At 39.9% G+C, this 25,819-nt stretch overlaps 1 protein-coding gene across 1 annotated transcript in view; it reads left to right on the plus strand.

Moving 5' to 3' along the window:
• The first annotated feature begins 12,340 nt into the window (after window positions 1-12,340).
• The window catches only part of SLC1A2 (solute carrier family 1 member 2), a 33,032-nt gene continuing 19,553 nt past the window's right edge, over window positions 12,341-25,819 (plus strand). The window contains exons 1-5 of the mRNA XM_080344642.1: window positions 12,341-12,476; window positions 15,598-15,750; window positions 18,721-18,971; window positions 22,341-22,509; window positions 25,475-25,601. Of these exons, the coding sequence (XP_080200768.1) occupies window positions 12,347-12,476; window positions 15,598-15,750; window positions 18,721-18,971; window positions 22,341-22,509; window positions 25,475-25,601 (830 nt within the window). The 5' untranslated portion in view covers window positions 12,341-12,346. The remainder of the gene's footprint in view (window positions 12,477-15,597; window positions 15,751-18,720; window positions 18,972-22,340; window positions 22,510-25,474; window positions 25,602-25,819) is intronic.

The following is a 25,819-nucleotide window of genomic DNA, read 5'->3' on the forward strand; positions in this document are numbered from 1 at the left end:
AAATAGTTCACCTGAGCCTACCTAAAGTTTTATACTACAGTCAAGTGGACAATACTAAATAGGCAGCATAAATAAAATGTTCAAGAAAATGTCTTGCTAGCATAGAGACTTGTAGAAAGCCAAAAATAATCTTATTCCTGCCAGGACTGAGATTCTCTCAACTCTTTTGCATCTGTAAAATGAGTGTAAGCAGACCTGGGATAGACAAAGACAAACCCTTTGGTGGAATGATGTGTGTTCTGAGGGCATCATATGTATAATACATAAGACAGAAAACAACTCAATCATTCATTTTCAGGCCCATAACTCTAAATATACATTTCTTTGTGAAAGCTATTTTGTATTTATGATCCTCCATCTTAACACTGTTGGTTTTCTGGGTGTAGTTTCCTGGCAGACCTCTCTGGTATGCTGATAAGGGGGGAGCAATCATAAACAGATCACCTGAGCAACCTATGTATCTGATGTCCATTCCATTTCACACAGCTACTAGAATAAATTCTGAGTCCATGTGAATATGGAACTTTTCCCTCCTTTCCCAAGAATGTGGTTGCAGTGTGTTTACTACTGCTTTTCATTTGTTTTAAAGGTACAGTATGAAAATGCTAATTACAATGGCACAAGACAATGAAGAAGATGCTTTATACTGGGTGAAAGTTACTGCTGCCTTTTAGGATTTCCTCTGTAAGAAGCTGTTTTGGTTCCAGCAGATGTCATGCACTTATCAAAGCTTCCTGTCTGATCATAAATACTTCTCCAAGGAGCATGCTGAGCTGTACAGCTAAAATAATATGTCACAAATGATTCTATTATGCTACACTTGATTTCTATAATCCCCTTAACATACTATGGGAAGTTAGTATTCCTACAAGACTGAGTTTCTTTGCTTTTCAGAGCTCAGTCCAAGTAACTTTTGCTGAGGCTCATTTCAAGGAACTTGAGCAGAATTTGGCCAAAACAATTTTGTCAAAGCAATAGTTGTAATTAAAGCAATCTAAATGTCTGCCTATAATAAAGGTGTTATGGCATAAAAAGAGAAGAAAAGACTCTGGAAAAAAATAACAAAATAAATAAGATAAAAGAATGACTAGAAGTTTATTAAACAGGATACATTTTGATTTAAAATATGCCATATGGTGAGAGAAAAAGGCTTAAAATCTTTTTTTGTTGTTGTTGGTTTTCAGCTTGTGAGATAACATTATACTGGTGAACAAATATAGTCTGTTATCTGAAGTCTAGTCAAACTTGGATCTATTTGTGCCCTTTGCAGGGTTTAGAGTAAAATATTGAAAATGTGAAGGGTCAGCTGTCTCAGACTTTAGCCACTGGAAGACTGAGAGGAGCTCTGCTTTTTTCTTCTTCAATCTTGAATTTTCTAGTTTTTCTGGTTGAATGTGTATAGCAAAGCTAGCGCTATCCAGTCACTTCTCAGAAAACGTTTACAAACTAAAGGTTTTCTTAGTACTTTGAGAAGCATCTCGTTGGATATACAGTTTATAGCTCATATTGGAAAAGAAAGATGAAGCTTGGGAATAGCAGGAAACTTCTGTTTGCAGGTTAAAGCAGACACAAGAGGGAAATTTTTCACTATGAGAACAGTCAGCTATTGGAATAATCTCCCCAAGGAGGTGGTAGATTCCCCAACACTGGACACTTACAAGATTCAGCTGGACAGGGTGTTGGGCCATCTTGTCTAGGCTGTGCATTTTGCCAAGAAAGGCTGGACCAGATGATCCTTGTGGTCCCTTCCAACCTGGTATTATATGATTCTATCATCTGTGGTCACTATTTTCAGTTGAAAGATACTTTGGAACTGTATTTCTTGAAATCATGTGAAAGTTTACAGCAGTTCTTTACAGCACAACATAAACAAGACTCCTAGTGCATCTGATGGGTACTTCCATGCTGCTATCAAAGCTATAGGAAACTTTCAAAGTTGATACCAAGAGCTATAGTCAGGAGAGTCAAGGAACTTTTTCCTCTTTTTGTATTTTTTTCTGCTCATTGACATGATGTATCATACTTTTGTTAGTAAATGGTTAATACAAAGATTTGGTGAGGAAAAAAAAAGCAATTAAGATTGGGTATTTTTATCCTTAATGATATCTAGATGAATGCTAATAACTGCGTTCAGATTTAAGTAAGTACTTAATTGTAGAGCTCTGATGCACCAATTCAGGCATGGGAATTTATGTGGCCACTAGAAACTTGTTCTGTGTGAGTGGTGTGGTCCAAAATCACTGTGTAGCTGCTTTCATTGACAAACCTGTGAGAATTTACCATGGGAAAAAGTGTTTTGAGAGCCATCACTCAAGAAATAAATGCATTGGAGAACACAAATTTTGCTTTCATTGTCGTGACAAAATTAATTTTTACTGTCTATCTCAATCAGGTCTCCTGGTTCAGTCTGCCGTTGTGTGAACTACTCTGAGTTATATTTCAAAACCTCCACACTTCTACTCCTTGTTGTCCGTATCCAGCATGTCTAGGAGCTGCTACTTTTCTGATCTTCTCACATTCTCACTGGCTTAATCTTTGCTCAGTGCCTTTGAAAACTACATTAATCCTCAATCATTTCATAGCCTTTTTCTTTGTGCAACCTGGCACACCCTGGGTAAAAGCAAATGCAAGATCATTATTTTACTTGTCCCTGAGTTCCTGAGCATATTATGATATTCTTTAGCACACTAATAATATTATTCCTACTTGATTCTATTGCTCTTCGTCTCAGCCTCAGTACATAATTCTGGGCTAATGAAGCATGCAAGTTCACAGGTTGTTGCACCAACGTAAAGGCCTATCAGAAATTTGTCAGTTAAAAAAGATATTCCCTGTGTACATCATTACTTTAATAAATTATCATCTTTATGGTAGGTATTATACTATAAGGTATAAAACACACTGTCTTGCTTTAGATCCTGGATGATGGATACAATACCTGTAGAAAGAAAAGCACCCTGTTTATTCCAAACAAGAAACAAACCAGAAGCCTCCTTACACAAAGAACTGATATCCCTTTAAGGTCTGAAATTTAGAGTAAAACTGAATCTTTACCATGGCGTAATAGGATTTGCTTTTTTAGGTTGATTAGGCTTGAGATTCAGTTTCAGAATAGCAGAGATAGTAAACAGAGCCAGAGGTTCACTTCAGCTGGCATGAAACAGAGAACTTGGCAAATAGGAAGAAGTTTTCTTTGCGAAAATGTGAGCTATATTACAAATCCTGCTTTCCTGCAAGCAACAGCTAATCTTTACCAAGAATTTATTATTTCACCCTGGACATGGTCGCAAGGAAACAAACATAACATTAAGCTTTGTTCACTCACTCTGCTTTGTAGACTAGTCAGTGTGTGCAGACACAAGAAGCACCTTTGGGTCTTTCCATTGTTTCTGCAAGGAGTGACTTTTCAATCACTAAAACTTTTGTCCTAGTAAAGTGCTGGTGATCTTCCTTGCCAGGGACCATAGAAGTTCACAGGACACCTGTCTTGCATGAGGTCTGGATAGCTGCCTTGACTTAGGAACTGTAACTTAATATCTTTCCACCAGGTCTTCTTGTGCCACTAAATTGGAAAGTTAGTTAACTCACTAATATGCCCACACACAGACACTCCGACACACTCTCTTTTCATATGACTAGGTAAGAAATGCCCAAAGGCACTGCTTTATTGGGTCCCACAGACAGCGGGTTCGTGGCTGCCCTCTGGAAAGATACCGGTAAATGTTCCTGTGTCTTCCTACCATCAGACTCACCACTCAGTGGGTAGGCAGTTAGCGTTACAGATCTCCTTTTTACAAATTACTGCAGAAATTTCTTTCTCTCTTCCTTTCAAACACCTAGGTGTTATTCTGATTGCTTTCTCCCCTGCCTACCTGACACTCCCAAAGCATTTCTAGGTATACAGTTACATACCTGTTTGTGTAAAATACAATTATCTTATTTCTAACAAAACTGATGTGATTCAATGTGTCTGTCTAAAGAGATTATTCAAGTCTGTGTATGTGGACATAAACAGGATGTGTGATTGTGCATAGAGAACAGTTTCTTTCTGCCTGGTATATCTATCATCTTTACTTCTCTTTCTTATTGTTCAGATGTATTGCTGCAGTCCAGATAATATATAAGGCAATACATTAGACAAGCAGACATAAAGAAACCCCAGGAAAAAAGAGAAAAAAGAAAAAAATTCTCTGTTCCATGGTGATAAGAATTCATGGAAAGACATGGATGGATATGTAAAAAAGAATGATCTGCTTGTAAAAAAGCCAAGTGAGGTTATACTTCGTTTTCCTTTGTTCCTGCTTTCAAATGGCCTCTAGACTACCCTTTCTCCACAGTACAATTAAGCTTCCTGAGCAGATTCAAAAGCTGGATAAACTGTTAAAGGAATCATTTAGTGAGCAGAAACCTCCTGCCAATCCTAATGAAGTTTTAAAGATGCAAGCCTAAGTTCAAATACGGCAAATTCAGGTGGATGTGTAGAGTTGTTTTCCTAAATGGCCTCATGAAACAATATTAAAAAAAAAAAAAATCAGTAGAAAGAGATATGTATCACTAACTAATTTGGAGATAGGAACGGGTTCATGCAGACAATTCTTCCCTGCAGGTTCAGTAAGGATGCTGCTGGCCACCTATTTACATATAGAATCATAGCACTATATAATCATTTAGGCTGGAAAAGACCCTTAAGATCATCAAGTCCAACTGCAAACCCAACACAGCCAAGTCAAACACTAAACCATGTCCCTAAGCACTATGTCTGCACGTCTATTAAACACCTACAGGGAAGGTGAGTCAACCTCTTCCCTGGACAGCCTGTTCCAATGCCTGACAACCCTTTCAGTGAAGAAATTTTTCCTAATATGCGATCTAGACCTCCCCTGGCTCAACTTGAGGCCATTTCCTCTTGTCCTACCACTTGCTACTTTGGAAGACAGACCAACACTCACCTTGCTACCACCTCCTTTCAGGTAACTGTAGGGAATGATGAGGTCTCCCCTCAGCCTTCTTTTTTCCAGACTATACCAGCCTCAGTTCTCTCAGCCACTCTTCATAAGACTTGTGCTCTAGACCTTTCACAAGTTTTGTTGTTCTTTGGATGCACTCCAGCGCCTCAGTCTCTTTCTTGTAGTGAGGGACCCAAAACTGAACACAGTATTCAAGGTGGGCCCTCACCAGTGCTGAGTATAATGGGACAATAACTTCCCTAGTCTTGCTGGCCACACTGTTTCTGATACAAGCCAAGATGCTCTTGGCCACTTGGCCACACTGCTGGCTCATATCCAGCAAGCTGTCAACTAACACTCCCAGGTCCTTTTCTGCCAGGCAGCTTTTCAGTCAGTTTTCTCCAAGCCTGTAGCTTCACACAGGATTTTTATGACCCAAGTGCAGGACCTGGCACTTGGCCTTGTGGAATGTCATACAATTGGGCTCAGCCCGTTGATCCAGCCTGTCCAGATTCCTCTGTATGGCCATCCTACCCTCCAGCAGATCAACACTCCCACCCAACTTGGTGTTGTCTGCAAATTTACTGAGGTGCACCCGATCCCCTCATCCAGATCACTGATAAAGATATTAAACAGAAGTGTCTCCCAATAGTAAGTACTGGGGAACACCACTCATGACTGGTCACCAACTGCATTTAGCACAACTCTTTGGGCCCAGCCATCCAACCAGTGTTTTACCGAGTAAAGAGTACGCCCATTGAAGCAATGAGCAGCCAGTTTCTCCAGGAGAATGCTGTAGGACATGGTGTCAAAGGCTTTACAAAAGTCCAGGTAAACAACATCCACAACCTTTTCATTCACTAAGTGGGTCACCTTGTCATAGAAGTAGATCAGGTAAATCAAGCAGGACCTGCCATTCATAAACCCATGCTGACTGGGCCTGATCACCTGGTTGTCCTGATATGATTATGATTAAACTCACTCATATGAATATATTAAACTCACAGAATGTATATTAAATGCTAAATCAGAGAAAACAGCATCGTTGTAAAGTGGTTGAGGGAGAAAAGTTCTTCTTCCACTGCAAGAAGCAAGTCATGCTTCAGGGTGTTGCTTGTAATACCAGTCCCTATGCCAAATCAGGCTCCATGGTAAATGACTAAATCTCCACTCATAATTCATTAATGTCTTACAAATAAAAAGAAAAAACCTACATAATGCAGTTAAAATTCAATAACGACTAAGTGGCAGCAAGAGGCTTAATATAAAATCCTTATTAATTGAGACTAAGGCTTGTGTTACTCTTGTAGTGTTAATAGTTTTGTGTGTTTGTTTTTGCCTTTTTTTTTCTTCCCAAAGAGGACAAGACCCGACCAAAATATTTTATTGATGTAAAATACGATGTTAAACAACTGAACATCACATAGCAGGAGTGATGCCAAAGCTAATTTGTACTTTGCACAATATAAGTATTTTAGTTCTGTCCACTTCATGGTCTATCATATTGTGGCTGTATATGATGACCTACATCAATGCTGCTGTGATTTGAAAAATATATCTAATCTACGAAAATAAAACCCCACACTGCAATACATGCTGTGTCACAGTGGAACAGCATAGTCCCAGTCTGTGTCCTAAAAGAAGCTCAGCAGCTGTTGCCTTGATATAATTAAAGCAGCAGATTACTCTATTTCAATTCAAACTAGAAGTTTCTTGGTAAGGTGATGCTTGAGCCCTAAATTCACAAGAGTTGTGGCAGATAGTATGGACTCCTCACATCCAACTAGTGAAATCCCTCTTGTCCTTTTGATGCCCATATGTTTTTCTAGTCACTCATCTTTTGTCTAACAACCAGAGTAGACTCTTTCCTGCATATGGGATAGGAGTAATCTGATCATGTCAGATAGAGCAGATCCATACTCCTTCTACCTGTCATGAACACAGCATGTGATTTTGAATCATTGGTGTTACACTGTCTCTCAAGGGAAGGGGGAAGATAGAACCCTGATCCAACCTTGCTGCTAGCAAATATCCTTCAGGTCAGATTAAGCTCACATTTGCTCCCATGCAATTCCACCAGTTACAAGGACGAGCTCTGTCAGTGAGGATTCACCAAGTTTACAGTGCACCAAACTTCATTATACCATTTTTGCCATGACTTTTCAGCTGTGATTTGAGCCACCTGCCTGAACATTAGGTCGTTGGCAGCTTATCCACTTTTTATTCTGAAGAAATCTAGCTCAGCTTTCACAGAATCACAGAATGGTCAGGGTTGGAAGGGACCTCTGGAGATCATCTAGTCCAACCCATCTACTAAAGCAGGTTAACCTAGAGCAGATTGCACAGGAATGTGTCCAGGCACGTTTCAAATGGCTCCAGAGAAGAAGACTCCACAATCTCTCTGGGGCAGCCTGTTCCAGTGCTCTGGCACTCTCAAAGTAAAGAAGTTTCTCCTCATATTCAGATAGAACCTCCTACATTTCAGTCTGTGCCCATTGCCCCTCATGCTGTTGTTGTGCATCACTGAAGAGTTTGGTCTCATCCTCTTGACACCCACCCTTGAGATATTTATAAGCATAAATAAGATCACATCTCAGCCTTCTTTTGGCTTATGCCAAGCTGGGTAAGTATGTGTGAGATGCACAATTCTTTCTCTGTAACTGACAATATAAAAGGGCATTGTCACTCAATTGAGTAAATTGCTAACCCTTAACTTTGTAAGGAATGGATTTAAATTTGTTAATCTAGGAAAAGAAGCAAACAGTTTTTCCAATCTTTTAAGACTAGAAACTTCAGTGTGAATACAAGAAAGAAAGAAGCAGCCGAAAAAATATAACAGCAGGCTTTCCCATCAGGATGTAAAATAAAACCTAAGAAAAATGCTTGGAGGAAAGAGGAACAAAAAATCCCTTGTGTTTTAATATATTATTTTCCTGCACTTTGACACGCTTGTGCATAGCAACCAGCAACAGAAACAGGTTATAGCTTAAAAATTGCAGATAAATTTATTATCTCATATAGCACTGTATATCTCACATGCAAAACTAACTGTAACTATTTAGATAATCTAAAATCAAATGCTTGCAGACAGATTTTTTTTCTTGTACCTTGTGCATATTGTGGGGATGAGGGACAATGGAATGAGCAAGTACCTAACTTCTTAATGATTCAGGTAGGAGTTAGTTTCTTTGTTTAAAATGCAGTAAAAATGAAGTTTAATTCTGATATTAATTTGTATTAATGCACTTGCATATCACCTTGGTACAGTAGACTATATTTGAAGTCAGTGAAAATACAAATTGTGTTCACTTTGAGAAACTTATGTACTATCTTAAGATTAATAAAAATCAAATCTCCTGGGGTCAAAGGAGTTCCTCTCCTTTTCTAGGGTTAAGTGCTGCCTCAAAAGGGAGTAGAATAGGTGACACTGGGCTAGGCAGAAGATCATACTTAATCATTCAAAAGGCACCACATATATCTAGCTCTTGTTGTGTGCTGTTTCATGTGACTACACATTTTCCAATGTTTGGTCCATTTTTAAATAAGTCCTGTCAGTGTTTTCAAGCACCTGTATTTGGCAGAAAATATCTGCTTTGAAGGTCTCAGTTCTTAAAGTTCTCTATGGACCTATTTTGGAGTTTAGCTGTTTGGCTGCTTGTCACTATAACATATGAAAATTATGAACAGAATTAATTTGTATTATCATGTTCTGGCTTCATTGAAGTTATACTAAAAGAAGTTTCAGTCTGCTGGGTTTCAGATGAGCATTCAGGGTGCCTCATTTGTTTGAATAGCCATAGAAGCTCAGCGCAGTGGAACAATGATTTCTTTAACTGAGGTGATCATTTGCATATTTGAAAGATCACAGCTGCTAAAATGCATTCTGCACTGTTTTGTGGTACTTACCTATGTACAGAGGTACCATTGATATAGAGATTATATTAGCAGTGTTCACTTGCATAGGAGAGGCTCATGTTGTTGGTACACTTTTGGCTTTGCATTTGAGGCCCAGGACTGCCCATGAGTTGGGGTGCAGTCAAGCACCACTCCGTTTTTTCCATCAGTAAGAAAATGTGATGCATAAGAAAGCCTTATACATATTCCCTGCATGCTTTAACATGGCACTTTGGCCTTCATGCTATGGAGAAAGCTGTGCATGTGAGCATGCACTAATATCAGTGACAGACAGCAGAGGAGTAGGACACATTCAGAGAGATCCCATCCATAAGGGCCCAGATTTTGCCCTAAAATACATCTGTATATCTTCCGTTGACTTCAGTAGAAACTTCTTGCAGCTATGTCATTATGTGACTGCAGGTTTTAGGTGCAAAAAGTTCTCTATTCTTCTGGAGCTAAATATTGTTTACAAGATGCACATAGAAGCAAAACCAGAAACAAACATAAAAACAACCAAACAGCACAAGGAGGATTACTTATTCCATAATAATCATTACCATGATTCAGAGGTCAAACAGATTTTCATCTTCTAGTAACTGGATAGAAAATTTCTGGTGTAAAATACTGATTTTGTCATGTGCTTCTTGTGTACAGGAAGCTTCTCTTATCCTTCACATAAGGTATTTATTCCATTATTGTTTCCCTACTTTTTCCCCCCACCCCCTTCCCACTCCCCACCCCTCCATACTCAAAAGCCTGGAACAACACTTCATCACTGGTCTATTCATAAAAAAATCATTGCTAAGAGCATTGCAAATTGCAAAAAAGAACAGTGCAAATGCTTAGATTATCATCCCTCGTATTATCATTTTTCATGTGATTATATTAATTTATCAAAGTTTTTTATTACAGATCTGCATGCTTAGCATATTTTAGTATTGGGTCTTTTTATTTAAAAAACCCATACCCATCAAAATTTCAGTCCATGTTGAAGTTTCACTTGAAGAGCTGGAGAGTGTAAAACACATATTTTGCACTTAAGGGAAGCACACAATACAGTAATATGTTCCTAGAAATTTAGGAATATTCTTATAGAGCTTATTTCCTTCTCTTCTCAGAGGTTATTTGGATATCTACAGTCTATATGACTGAACTTTTGAAGAAGATGGTTGCTATCATGTGAAAGCTCTGCCTTGTTTGACCACCTCAAGCAGGGCTGGCTTGCTTCACTGGGGGCATAATCCTGAAGGACTCACTACAGCTGTGGGAGTAGGTCCACCCTCCCCTCGCTTTATGAATCTTTATTTCTATGCTGACCAGACTTGGAATGGACAGAGGAATCTGGCCAGCAGACACCATGCTGTTGCTTATAAATGGATGGGAATAGAAATAAAGTGTGAACACAACAGCAGGCCTGCTTCTGCTTGGGCAGACTTATTTCAGCAATGGTGTCAGGGGAATGATATGCTCCCATTGTATGTGAATTAGACAAAAGATCCACAGTGGAAGAAGTAGATATTGTGAGGTTGCTTTCCTTTGGATGGTGTGAAGCTATAGGCATGGCATCAGGTGGAAAAGGGTCGAGGAAACCAGACTAAACCTAGCCCAAAGCAAAATCCTAGAAAGGCAAAAACATAATTAAGTGCCTCTGTTTACTGATGCATTCCTGTTCTGCCTAACTATTTCCTAATGGAAAAGCCTCTAAGGTTTTCTTTTGAATTACTTTGAGCTGTCCATATTTCAGAGTTTCAGAGGAATATATATAATCAACCTGTAGTGAATAATAGATCTAAAGAAGTCATACTTCTGTGTTCAGAGTGCAAGTGAAACTAGATGTAGTCCTCAGTTGCAACATTTGGATCCCAAGTTCCTTGATTTTGTGGCACACTTGGACCAATATTTTAATGGCTTTGTGACCCATGTGCATGAAAACTGCAGATACTGTCTCATCTTTCTCATAATTCCTCAAATAACTGCTATGCACTTTGTCCTCTAGCTAATCCTCATCTATCTCTGATACTTGCATTCATAAATCTTCAAGAAGTAGGCATGCTTCACACTTAGGCTGTCAGAATACGCACTGATATTCTTGTTTGTTATTCCACCATCAGCAGTACATTTTGTTGCAAAAACCATTGTAAAATATTTTTAAATGTACAAAATAAAAATTACACCACTTGGAGCATTTTTTCTCCCTCTAAAAAAGTATCCTCTAACACATTTTCTGTTGTGTTACTTTTTTAACAATGAAATGTATTGAAGAAACAAATGTCATTTCACTTTGAAAGGGTAAATCTTGGAACTACTTATATCAAAATTAAGGAATTCTTATTACAGTTCTAATCATAACTTTCTGTTGAGAAACTTCATAAAGACAAAAAGCTGTACTGTTTGTAACAAAACATGTTTTGATTTTCTCAAAATGGCTTAGTACTGACGACATTGAAACTTTATGTGTCTTTTCAGATCTGTTTTAGGTCTATAGACCTCAGTCTACTGTTGTAAAGATTTGGTTTCCTTTTTCTAAAGTCTTGACCGAATCTGGCATAAGACCAGATCTCAAAATACATATTTTCTTGATAATAAAAAAAAATTGTTCTTTATTTATCGTATTTAGGTAGACAGCTGTAACTTTTAGGGAAACTGTATGTTTTATTTGTAGTACTATTTTCAGTATTTTTTGAGTACATTTTAATATTTTCTATATAAAAAGGGAGTTAATTGCTAATGATTTCTCAGGCATTGAGAAAGAGACATGGCTTTCAAAGTCCTGCACTCATGTGCGTATCACTTACTCAAATATAAACCAGACTTAGTAAAAAAAATTTTTCCTCTAAACACTGCCAGTTCAATGAAAACAAAGGCTTTCTTGGGGAATGCATAGTTTTCTGACTAATTTTCAGTGGTAGTTTTTCAAGTCTCATTAGAACCAAGTTAAAAAGATTCTTTTGACCTCAGCATTCTGACTATATTACAATAAAATGTAATGTTGAAATGAAACATTTTGGGAAGATTAAGTAAAGTGTTTTGGAATGCTTTATTTTGCAAGTAAATCTTCATTTTTAAACTCTTTTCATGAATTGGAATTAAATAAGGTATTAAAATCTGCATTTTCCCACTAATAGAAACTTTATTCTTTAGCCGTCTCTCCTAGTTAAGTAGGCAGCCGCGACCTTTGGGGAAACTGAATTTTACAGCTGAAGACCAATAGTTTAGTCCGTGAAACAGTTGGGATGATGTGTCTCAGGAATTAAGTGTGTATGTTTCTCAATCATTTGAGAGATAATCACAAAAAATACCTGGAAGGCTGCAACTTCAGAAGAACAAACAATTGCCATTTCAGAAACTTCTTCAGAGCAGTAAATATACAATGTTTGTGAAATGTGGGAAATGATTGAATATGCATCAGAATCCCCAGGACTAATCCAGATTTTCCTCTCAATTTTGGCACCTTGTGCTATAACTTTTACTTGATTTTCATTTTTTATTCTAGTGCCAACAATATGCCTAAACAAGTAGAAGTGCGGATGCATGAAAGTAATTTAAATCCAGTGGAGCACAGATCCAGGAACATATGTGTGCAATTCTGCCAGTCGCTCCACAGGAATCTGCTCCTGACACTTACTGTATTCGGTAAGCTACATCTGCTGGTCTGGAAATTGTGTGTGTATCTACGTTTGCTCATGTAGTACCACAGACCTGTCTGTGGTCATCAGCTGTTCCAGATGAACAGTCAGAGAGTAAATAGAATGCCCATAGGCATCATCACTTTAGTTCACGTATGCAGTGTATTACTGACACAACACAAAGCAAATCTATACCACTGAACTACATTACAGAATCACAGAATTATTAGGGTTGGAAAGGACCTCTGGATATCATCTAGTCCAACTCATCTGGCGGGTCTTGAACGTCTCCTAAGGAGAAGACTCCACAACCTCTCTGGGCAGCCTATTCCAGTGCTCTGGCACCCTCAAAGTAAATACATTTTTCCTCATATTCAAAGGGAACCCCCTGTGCTTCAGTCTGCTGCCCATTGTCCCTCATCTCATTGTTAGGCACCACTGAAAGATGTCTGGTCCCATCCTCTTGACATCCACATTGAGATATTTATAAACATTTATGAGATCCCCTCTCAGCCTTCTTCAAGCTAAACACACCCAGCTCTCTCAGTCTTTCCTCATAAGAAAAGTGTCCTAGGCCTCTAATCATCTTCATAGCTCTCTGCTGGACTCCTTGCAGTAATTCCTTGTCTTTCTTAAACTGAGAAGCCCAGAAATGGATGCGGTACTCCAGATGCAGCCTCACCAGGGCAGAGCAGAGGGGGAAGATAACCTCCCTCGACCTGCTGGTCACACTCTTCTTAATGCACCACACAATACCATTGGCCTTCTTGGCTAAAAGAGCACATTGTTGACTCACGGTCAGCCTGTTGTCAACCAGGAGTCCAAGGTCCTTCTCTGAAAAGCTGCTTTCCAGCAGGTCCACCCCTAACCCTGGTTCCTGGGATTATTCCTGCCCAGGTGCAGGGCCCTTTGTTGAATTCTATCAGGTTCTTCTCTGCCCAGCCCTCCAGCCTGTCCAGGTCTTGCTGAATGGCAGCACAGCCTTCTGGTGTGTCGACCACTCCTCCTTTGGTATCATCAGCAAAGTTGCTGAGGGTGCACCCAGTCTCTTAATGCAGGTCATTGATGTACAGGTTGCACAGGACTGGACCTAACACTGAACCCTGGGGAACCCCACTGACTACAGGCCTCCAACCAGACTTTACACCATTGATTACAACCCTCTGAGCTCTGCCATCCATCCAGTTCATGATGCATCTCACCATGCATTCATCCAGCCAGCACTTCCTGAACTTGCCTGTGAGGATGTTGTGAGAGCCAGAAGAAGTCAAGGTAGACAACATCCACTGCTCTTCTCTTGTCTACCCAGCCAGTCATACCATCATACTATTAGGTTGGTCAAACAGGATTTCCCTTCGGTGAACCCATGCTGACTACTCCTGATAACCTTCTTTTCCTCCACATGCTTGGAGATGTTGTCCAGAATGAGCTGTTCCATCACCTTTCCAGGGACGGAGGTGAGGCTGACTGGCCTGTAGTTTCCTGGGTCATCTTTCTTGCCCCTTTTTGAAGGCTGGAGAGACATTAGCTTTCCTCCAGTCCTCGGACTTTGAATGGAGTGTGATTTAAATCCCGAGACCAGTCAGATCAACGTCATTCAGTAGAACTAAATGCAACACATATTTTTCTTTCCGTTATTTGGGGGGGAAAAAAAAAAAAAAAAAAAAAAAAAAAAAAAGAAAAGAAAAGATGAAAGCTCTTCAAAATTTCCTTTACTTAATCTTTTGCCTCTCAGGTCATGCTCTGCTGCTTTTAAGGCATGTTCCCCTCTCTGTAGCTGTAAGCCACCACTCCATGATCTCATCCTGAATATTGCCTCTGGCTTTAGCAGATTTCAAATACGGAACAGTTTGACATTTCATTGGAGTTCACTGGCTCTTTGCCTGTTTCTTTTTCACTGAAAGCCTAACAGCCAAATGCAGGAAATTCACAGAAGTTTTGTTTTGTTATTGTTTAAAAGACCAGCTGCAGCTGGTCTTGAGCTGCAAATTTCACATCCATATTTTTCAGCCTTCAAAACCCGTACTGCTGAAGTGTTCAGACAGCATTTTCTTTGAATTGTATTTAGAAGGTGCCTGATGCAGTCCCAGAAAAAGTTTTAAATATACATATATTCTCCATTGTTTCAAACTGATACTTCAGAGAGATGTATTTGCTGCAAATCACAACCTGGGCTTTGCTGTCAAGTTTCATTACACTTGGGACTTGGAATCAGGATGTAAGGCATCTTGGATGTAAACATAAAATAGCCATTCACAAGTACCATATTAGTATAGTAAGCATGGTCTTTTCTTCCCTAGGCCTCTCAGTCCTGAGAGAGGGATTTAGGTGTTATCACTGTACAAATCTAAATAAGTCAGGAAGGGATGTTTGTGGTTTGAGAACATTAGCACAAAGAGAAGATAATGATGCAGACCATCAAAGGGAAGGAATAATAAATGAGTACTAAGAATCAAGTTTTCTTCAATGATATGTGCAATATTGATCAGGCACTCTTTTCCAAAACCCTCCAAATAAAACTTGAATCTGTTTTCCTCACAAGACTGTTCTAGCTTTCATGCAGGGTTTTTCTTAGGCTGTAAATCAGCTACTCATGCTGACCTTGTTTTCAAGTGGTACCATTCTTATATTGTGAGATAGTTCCCATACTCTGAAGAGCTGGGTCCTAAACCCTGCCTCTTCTGTCAGTTCTGTATGGCCTTATATAAATAAGTTCACTTCTTGGTGCCTCAATTTTGACAGCTGTAGAACAATTATATTAATTATATTTTACTATTCCTCAATGTATTGCAAGGCCTACACAGGTAGTAAACCTCAATATGTTAGTAAACCTTAATAACATTGTAGTTTTTGGCAAATCTGTATTTGCAGAAGCAAAGTAGTACAATAGGTGTAATCTCAGCTGGCAGAAGATTCTACATCACGACCACTTCTCTTTAATAATAAAATACATAGTAAGCATGTTACAGCCTCATATTAATCAGAAGGCTAAGCTTTCTAAAATCTGTCTCTGTACCAAAAGTTAGTGGCTTCGTGTAACTGTTTTTTCTGCTAGGCTATTGTGCATAATCAATGTGCATTCAGGTATATTTATGTTACTTATATGCTCTCTTTTATTTTTCTTCCAGGTGTCATCCTGGGTGCTCTATGTGGAGGCTTTCTTCGTCTAGCAACACCTATTGACCCTGACATCATCATGTTGATAGCCTTCCCAGGAGATATACTTATGAGGATGCTAAAAATGCTGATCCTCCCTTTAATTATCTCCAGTTTAATCACAGGTAAAATCTATTAGCCGTAAATATTTTCAGATGCTTACTGCAGATATCACCTGGTTTGCTTTCTGTGATGTAGGAAGAATAATAGTGTGATCCTGTCAGGGATTTTGCAATTGCAGTGTGTATTTTAGAGTTAATTTCCAATTAAATCAGTTTGCTTTAATATGTAGATGCTCAAATGAATTTGTTTTCAAACATAGGCACACATACTACCTTCCTGAACATTAGAAATTTCTTAATATGCTGTTTCACATAAATGCTGGATTGGACCTTGCAAATAAGATGGCATGACACTAATGAGCCTAGCCTTCTTAAAGCTGAGGTGTCAACCAGACCATCACAGCATCACAGTATCACAGTATGTTTGGGAGTGGAAGGGACCTCAAAAGATCATCTAATCCAATCCCCCTGCTGGAGCAGGAACACCTAGGTGAGGTCGCACAGGAACATGTCCAGGTGGGTTTTGAATGTCTGCAACGAAGGAAACTCCACAACTCCCCCGGGCAGCCTGTTCCAGTGCTCTGTCATGCTCACTGAGAAGTTTTTTCTCAAATTTAAGTGGAACCTCTTGTGTTGCAGCTTCACCCCATTACCCCTTGTCCTATCATTGTTTGCCACTGAGAAGAGCCTGGCTCCATCCTCGTGGCACTCACCCCTTATATATTTATAAACATTAATAAGGTCACCCCTCAGTCTCCTCTTCTTCAAACTAAAGAGACCCAGCTTCCTCAGCCTTTCTTCATAAGGGAGGTGCTCCACTCCCTTAATCATCTTAGTTGCCTTATGCTGGACTCTCTCCAACAGTTCCCTTTCCTTCTTGAACTGAGGGGCCCAGAACTGGACACAATATTCCAGATGTGGTCTCACCAGGGCAGAGTAGAGGGGAAGGAGAACCTCTCTTGATCTACTAACCACCTCCCTTCTAATACACCCCAGGATGCCATTGGCATTCCTGGCCACAAGGGCACAGTTCTGGCTCATGGTCATCCTGTTGTCCACCAGGACCCCTAGGTCCCTTTCCCCTACACTGCTCTCTAATATGTAATTTCCCAACCTATGCTGAAATCTAGGGTTGCTCCTGCCCAGATGCAGGACTCTACACTTTCCCTTGTTAAATTTCATCAGGTTATTTCCCGTCCAACTCTCCAGCCTGTCCAGGTCCCGCTGGATGGCAGCACAGCCTTCTGGCGTGTCAGCCACTCCTCCCAGCTTAGTGTCATCAGCAAACTTGCTGATAGTACACTCAATTCCCTCGTCCAAATCATTAATGAATATATTGAATAATACTGGCCCCAGTACTGACCCCTGAGGCACTCCACTAGATACTGGCCTCCAACTAGACTCCGCACCATTGACTACCACTCTCTGGCTTCTCTCCTTAAGCCAGTTTGCAGCCCACCTCACTACTCTATTGTCTAGACCACACCTCCTCAACTTAGCAGCTAGGATGCTGTGGGAGACTGTGTCAAAGGCTTTACTGAAGTCAAGGTAGACCACATCCACCGCTCTGCCATCATCCATCCACCTTGTTACATTCTCATAAAAGGCTATGAGGTTGGTTAAGCATGACTTACCCTTGGTAAAGCCATGCTGACTGCCCCTAATAACCCTCTTATCCTTGATATGCCTTGAGATGGCACCAATGTAATGTTCCATTACTTTCCCAGGGACAGAGGTAAGGCTGACCGGTCTATAATTACCCAGGTCCTCCATCTTGCCCTTTTTGAAGACTGGAGTGACACTTGCTTTCCTCCAATCCTCGGGCACCTCTCCCGTTTCCCAAGACTTGGCAAAGATGATGGAGAGCGGTCTAACAATGACTTTAGCCAGCTCCCTCAGCACCCACGGATGCATCCCATCTGGACCCATGAATTTATGGATGTCCAGACTATTTAATTTCTCCCTAACCCAGTCCTCATTGACTAAAGCAGACTCCTCCATTGACCTGGCTTCATCTGGGGTCTCAGGGGTACAGGGCTCCCCAGGACAACCTCTGGCACAGTAGACAGAGACAAAGAAGGCATTCAGTAATTCTGCCTTCTCTGTATCTTCTGCCACTAGGGCACCCACCCCATTCATCAGTGAGCCTACATTGCCTCTCGTATTAGTTTTATCTGCTATGTATTTGAAAAAGTTCTTTTTGCTGTCCTTGACCCCTCTCGCCAGCTGTAATTCTAAGGAGGCCTTGGCTATCCTAGCTGCCTTCCTACATCCTCTAACAGCATCCTTATATTCCTCCCAAGTGGCCAGCCTCTGCTTCCATGACCTGTAAACTCTCCTCTTCTGCTTGAGCATACCCAATAGATCCCTATTCAACCACTCAGGCCTCCTGGCTCCCTTCCTTGACTTCCTACGTGTGGGGATGCTTTGATCCTGAGCGTGGAAGAAGCAATCTCTGAATGCCATCCAGTTATCTTGGGCCCCTTTTCCTTCAAGCAGTCTTGCCCATGGGATTTCCCCCAGCAATTGCTTGAAAAGGCCAAAGTTAGCCCTGCTAAAGTCCAGGGTTGCAATTCTACTTGCTATTCTGTTCCTGCCACACAAGATGCTGAACTCCACCATCTTGTGGTCACTGCAACCCAGGCAGCCCTCAACCTTTACTGCTTCGACCAGACCCTCCTTGTTAGTGAGGATGAGATCCAGCAGTGCACCTCTCCTGGTCAGCTCCTCCACCATCTGCATGAGGAAGTTATCATCAATGCACTGGAGGAACCATGGCCAGTTTGCAGCAGTCAAGGGCAGAGAATGGTATGATATCTCCTCAAATTAGTAGCAGCAGACATTGTTCACATAAGAACTGGAGGGAGAAGCTTCAGTAATCTATTTAGTGGTGAGAATTTCACAAGGACAAAAGCAGGTGCCTGTAGGCAGTCATTAAACTTAACGAGTTATAAAGGATTTTGTTTGATGATTATTTAGTTGGATATTGAGTCTCAATATATTTGTTTGTTTCTTAAAATAAAACATCTGCAGGACTATCTGGTTTAGATGCTAAAGCAAGTGGCCGATTGGGTACAAGAGCCATGGTTTACTACATGTCCACCACTATTATTGCTGCTGTGCTGGGCGTGATTTTGGTTTTAGCCATTCATCCAGGGAATCCAAAACTCAAGAGACAGCTTGGTCAAGGGAAGAAGAATGATGAAGTATCTAGCCTGGATGCTTTCTTGGATCTGATCCGAAACCTGTTCCCTGAAAATCTGGTCCAAGCGTGCTTTCAGCAGGTAAAACCTTCTACACCTTGTTAATATTTTTTTATATCTTTTACATACCAGGTATGTGTTAATCTAATTGTTTAGGTGAATGACAGAAATTATGATGCAAAGAGAAATAGCCATCTGAAGTCTTGAGCAGGTACATCAAAGAACTGTATTTATAGCTGTTTTGTTTTATGTTGTAGTAATTTGAATTCATAGATTTTTTTTGAGATTATTTTTGGTTTGTTGTTAAGTAAACCTACTTTTTTTTTTATTAAATTTTTATACAATATGTACAGTCATGAGTGCTGCCTTAGAGGTGAATGGTTGATGAATTATGGGGTCTTTCACCCAGGTTGAATTTGATCTTGGTTGTTAATTACAGAGCTGATGATTCTGCAATGCCCTGTTTGTAATATATGGATGATCTTGATTCCAGCTGTTTGCCAGTAGCCATGTACCACAAAGCCCAACATCTCATAAGTTCTATTGCTGTAGTAGAGTCCAGACTAGGTAGAGATAATACAATGAAGTGGCTGACCCACCTACAGGTGTCTCCATCAGGCCAGGTTTGAAGCATGCTGAGGAAGAAGGAATGCTTGCACTCTGTGCTCTGTGTTGCTTGCTCTGTAGGTAGATAATTTTTAATCAAAATTGTTTCACTTTGAGGGGTAAAATAGATAAAATTTGCGTGCTTCCTAATTTCTGCTTAAGCATATTATATTTTTTTGTGTAAGCTACTTTTCCCTACAACTAAATTGTTTGGCAATAATGCAGATTTTTTTTTTTTTTTTAATGGGCTTTTACGGGGTTTGTTGCCAAACGTGTTCTTAAATGTTCCTATGTGAAATGGCATGATAGTTGGAGCTGTGGTTATAGCCAAAGAATAACATGAAGAGGGGGGACGGAGGGAGAAGAGGCCATGTGGACTGGAAGAATGGAGGCCAACCTGAGCTGCCAAAAGGGCTTGGAACGTTCTCAACATTTCCAAATCATCATGGAAATGTCAGTCACGTGATCAAACTGTGGGTGGCTAAACATGACAAGTAATGTGAAATGTATTTTTGCAAAACTGAGTGAGGGGAGAGCAGGGTGCTTAGGATTTTTTCTTACTTTCCCTCATTTGAACTGTGGAAGAGAGAAGAATTAAATTTCTGGTCAGTTGACAGTGGTCAGATTTCTCAACAAAGGACAAAAAGTGGGAGAAAGAAGATAGTTTTCTTGAAACCTTAATATTGCTTTTTCATTGTGTGTAATATCACTGTTTATGTGTGGGGTTTTTTGTTTTTGTTTTTGTTTTTGTTTTTGTTTTTTTAATTTAGTCAAGAAAGATATTGAGCTTTTTGGCTTTCCAGTATTGACTTTTATCAGATTCCAAATTAATTGTCAGTGAAAGCCACTGCCACAAAGCCACCTTTCATTTGCAAAGTAAGTCATTCTCCTTTCCGGATGGAACTTGTGCCTTCTATTAGCCCTTAACTCCTCAGTGAGGAGTTAGACTTTACTTGCCTCTCTATTTATTTAGGTGGAAAATTAACTGCTTTTAATAGTGTCAACATATATTTTCTCTTCCTACATTTATACAGACTCTCTCCATGAGCATCTACTGTTTCCAGGTTGCCTTAGGAGGGAGCAATTTTTTTCAAAAATCCTGTGAAGAAATATTCTGAAGAGTGCACAGCAATGGTACTGTGTAGCCGTAGTCTGTGGGAGGATTTTACATGCCTTCCCTTTTGAACAGGCAGAAAGCAATGAAGGGATCCACTTGCAATGAGATAGTTCACTTGCAAACTAAAATCTGAATCATCCTGGGATTTAAGTATCATCTCTTGATTTTTTGTATGGTGCACAAGAAAGTCATAATTTATAATGAAAACTGCTATTCCAGCAGAGACTTAGGATATTATTGTGCCATGAACTATCATCATCACTAAACACAATTGTGACATTCAAATGGTTTTCTGGCCTGAACTGTTGGCAGAATCTAAACTTAATGTTAAGCTCAGCATTTTTAGTGACACTGACTCTGTGCAAAGAAGGGCTTAGGACCTTTGACTTAAGTGACTGTACTGGAATTTGTGAGTGTGAAGAGCCTTATATTTTAAGTTCAATTTCTGGGACTCTGTTCTTACATTCTGTATGTGTCACATAAAAAAATATTGTGTTGATAAAATTTAGCTATGAAAATAAGGTAAATATGCAGGAATGATGGTTTGGTTTAGGACAACCAAAGAGTTTCTTACACAAATCTCTATGGTTTTTCTGTCTACACCTCCCTCTCTAGATTTAGACAGCAGGTTTTGAAAGGAGAGACCTAAGCTTGTTTAAAACCTGTGGTTTTAAAATATATGGATTGAATCTGGATCATCATCGGTAGTAGTACAATGTCCATCTCAACAGAAACGAGGTGCAAATGTTCTCTGAAAGGCTAATGCACTGTTTCTGATGCCTTGCTCAAACAAGAAACAAAGAAGGGAGGGAGCAGATGGGAACCCATGGCAAACTGGTCATAGCTTCCCAACCATTTTTTTTTTTTCTGTCCCAGAGCCATGAAGAGGCAGGAAAGGCTCAAGGTATAAAGTGGGAGGAAAACATCCCTTCTAAAAGCAGCAAGTCACAAATCTCTTTTCCCACTCCTTCCTTATTTTCCTAGCCATAAACTCAAGCTCATTTGTCCCCCTACCACTTTTTCCAAGCTTTCCCTTGACCATACCATTCACTTGCCAGGAGAGGTCCATATCCATTCAGATGCTCATGTCTTCTCTTTTTGAGGTAGTAAAATTTTATTTAATAGGTATCTGGTAGCTTTGTTATTATTTCTGTTATCTGTCACTCACAGTATTTTGAGAGCTTAGGGGACTGTGGGTATTCCATTTTGAGCAGCCACCAAGTGAAGTGTTGGAAATGTCGTAAGTTTTTAAGTTAATTTAACTATCAACCCATGATAACATGAGCTGGACAGGCCATCCTGTATAACAAGCCTTACTGCAGAGTTGCTGCTGTGACTGGTTTTAGGGGTGCCTGCCTTTTGGTGCTGAACAAATGGTGTCAATATGTAACATGCAGTCTATAAATCACCATTTGTGAACCATCTGGACAAAGGAGCTAACTAGCTGTAAAATGTTATATAATGGTGGTAAGGAACAAGTATTTTCCATGCTTTTCATACTAAAGTCATGAGAAAGACTCACAAGACTTTGTGACTCTTTGAACTATTTGAAAAACAAACTTATTTTTAGAAGAGGGGGTAAGAGGTTGTGGAATGCATGTCTAATCCTTTAAAAATATGGTTCCCTGGAATTTCAAGTGAAGACTCTTTTTATTTTTATTTCCTGATTTCCCGTACGGATTGTATTGTCTGTTTCCATTCTCATCCTCCTTTTTTATTGCTTTCAGATCCAAACTGTCACCAAGAAGGTGCTGGTGCCACCACCCATTGAAGAACCACCTAATGTCACTGACTCTGCTTTTGCTATGATGAATGAGACAGTGCGTGAAGTACCATCAGAATCCCAGCTGGTCATTAAGAAGGGACTTGAATTTAAGGATGGCATGAATGTCCTGGGTAGGAAAAGTTTTTGCCTGTCAAACATGTACATCGTATGTATGACACAGCTTTTGACTGTGACTGGGTAGCCAGTGTTGTCTGATGTGCTCTTCAGTGCAGATTTAGTCTCCCCAAATAATCATCAAATGTTGTCACCTACTGGCTGCCCATTGGTCTCTGAGATGAAAATTTAGTGGTCTTACTCAAAATATGACTGTATCACAGAAACAACAAAGTGAATTATTCTGGATTGGCAGCTTTGTAGATATTAACAGGAATACAGTGGGGAAGCATGTAGGAACTAACCAAAATATCCTTTCATCCTAGAAGTAGCCTACCTATACTAACGCATATTGGCAAAACAGTATGGGGGAGAGCTCTAAGAGCTGGTGCACCCCCTGATGAATTGGAGCTCAGTTGTTTCCAGTAGGTGTCTCAGACATACTGAACTAAAATTTGGCTTGAGGCAGTGCCTGAAGTTAGAGGTGGGGTGTGAACTGCGCCACTCAGAACTGGGCCAGAATAATCCCAAAGAGGCTTGACACATCTCTGAGTCACAACTCCCTCCTTCTTTCATCTTGACTGCTGACCTTTACCAGCTGCAAATTATGAACAACTGCTGTCGTGCTGTTTTGTCCAGACAAGTCAGCAAGTGAGGGTGGTACAAAGGTTTTGCCTGTCTCCCACTCCTTCCTGAACCACCTGTTCAGTCAGAGGCACAGGGGAACAAAGAGCCACCACACCACTTCTATTTTCTTCTCTGTGCCTAGACTCACTGTTTTGTCAGCCCAGAGATGAATGTTCCTCCTTCACCTTCTTACTTTCTGGATGTGGGCCAAGTCAGTCACAAATTAGCCCTCAATTTGTAGCCTCATTGACAGGCCTACACTTGAAGATACACATGCTCTGTGGCAGCATGTCCACAGGGCTAAGACTGACCCCTGTGTTTATAGGTGTTGTCCTCCAAGTGGGACAGTATGTGGCAGTACCTAAACCACTGCTTTATCTCACCACTAGGCCATCACTTTTTAGTGAGAAATGGCCCCTGGCAGTCTCCTTATACCTGATGAGCTGCTCCTGCTGACACAGTGGCTGCTGTGCCTGCAGATCTTCTCCAGGTATTGGTGAGTTGGTTGGCAGAGGCTGCTTTGCTTAGATGTAGGGGAGATTGCATCAGTAAGCTGATCAGAAATTATTTGTTTCTCTGCAAGGCATCCTGCTCTACAAGAGTGAGGAGCCACTGTATTCTGCCTGCCTCTGTGGCTCCTCCTTCCATTCAACACCTGTGGGCAGAGGAGCCGCTTCCTTTCAAAGCTGCAAATTGTCATTTTGCACACCCTGTCTGAAGCAGCAGCTTATTGTTCACACCATTACCCTCACCTGATTTTTTCTCTCCTGGAGCTCTGCTTATGCATTAAAATTAAACAATATTTCTAATGTGAGAGTTGCATTAAATTTAGTGCTGGACTTGTTTTGTACAGGCTCTATCATGGATAAGAAAATAACTAGAAGGCTGAATATGATTCCTACAGAAAAGGAACACACACTTTAGGTGGGGGATTTGCTGTAATATTTTGATCAATGAGTCTCAAATGTTGCAGCTTCTTGGTTTGGTTTGATGTAGTTTGCTTTTGAAAGAAGAAGTGAAAATGTTGGGGAACTGCCATCTAGCTTGCGTAAACTGTACAAGCCAGACAAATTCCTGCAAATATGAACCAACTTGACTCTTGTGACTAATGTAGCAGCTCTTTTGTAATTAACAAAAAAAACCCACCTACTGACATTTTCTGATGCAGAGTCTGAGTTCCAGGAAGCTACTTGGTGTTTGAAAAGCTTTTAATCATTTCTCTGTGTTCTGCAGCACACTTCATACACTTAATTTCCCTATTTAAGTGACTCAACAAAGATAACTTGATGCTAAAGAATGAGTTTATGTCCAGGAGACTGCATTAAAAAAAGAAAAAAAAGCCTGTTTGCTAAACCCAGTGTGAGGGTATGGGACAGCCTATCTTCTCTCAGAGTACTGGTAGCTGAAATTCATTTATCTTGAATGCTTTTGTGTCCAGATGGGTTTTTCCTTAGGAATTTCCCAGATGAGTTCACCCATTTGTTCAAATACTGAACTCATGTAATGACTGAAAGTTTGGCCTCAAAGGGTAGCTGAAGATTCAAACCATCTATCAGTATCAGTTAATAATCCCACTCTGGACACTGAAAATTGCTGGATTGTAAAGGTTAGCATTGAAGACACAGCTCTGAAGTAGTGCATCACAGATCCACTCAGTTTTTCATGGTGATAGTTCAATACTCTGGACTTTCACACCTTAGCATTTAAATTTAGGAGCCAAATATTGTACTGAATTCTATGATTATGTATCTGCTAACAGCTGGTTTCAGTGAGGTTAATCTGTTTAATGGAAGTTCTGTGGTTTAGCTTAAAGTGAAATACCCACCTTTTCCTCGCACCCCCACCTTCTTCATTTAACTGGAATACTGATGGCCTGCAAAAGTTATGTTCTGAGGCTGCTTTTACTTTTCCTTGTACTCCAGGACTGACTAGTCTGTAGACTGAATCTGTCAAGGGACTTTTGTAAAGCTTGAGAAAAATGCTTGTGGTGCCTAGTGACTGTTTTAGCAACAAAGAGTCATGATATGGCACTGTGTTGCCTCTCCCATTTACGAGGGGCGATGAAGCTTCTAACAGTTGCATGACACTGAAAACATTACAGTATAGGTATAGAATCAATAAAGAAAAAAGACATAGTTGGTCTCTGAAATTGGGATTTAGTAAAATATTGAAGAATAAAAGGTGTTTGAATATCATCATGAAAGTTGAGAGTGAGTCCATATTAAAAAGTCCTAAGAGATGTGTAATACACTATAGTTCTGAAAACTGGATTAGCAGGTAGTATCAAGACATTGACTAGGTGCAAAAACTTCCTAAGAACTTGCTTTTTTTTTGTCTTGCCATTTTTTCTAATAGGTTTGATAGGATTCTTTATTGCTTTTGGCATTGCTATGGGGAAAATGGGAGAACAGGCCAAGATGATGGTGGATTTCTTCAACATCCTGAATGAGATTGTAATGAAGTTAGTAACTATGATCATGTGGTAAGTTTAAAGTTCTAACTTCTAGAACAAAAAAATATTTTAAAAAACCCTAGTATAGCATATAGTAACCACAATTTGTTAGTAAACAATGTAATTAAATAGTTCATTTATTAAAGCCTTGACAGGTATGTTAGAACCACAGCAGCATTATTTCTATTTGGTGAGTATTATTTAGGACCCAATGTGAAATATTTCTGAAGGTATTCTGTTTTGTTTAC

The sequence above is a fragment of the Nesoenas mayeri genome (assembly GCF_963082525.1).
Source record: "Nesoenas mayeri genome assembly, chromosome: 5".
Taxonomy (NCBI): domain Eukaryota; kingdom Metazoa; phylum Chordata; class Aves; order Columbiformes; family Columbidae; genus Nesoenas; species Nesoenas mayeri.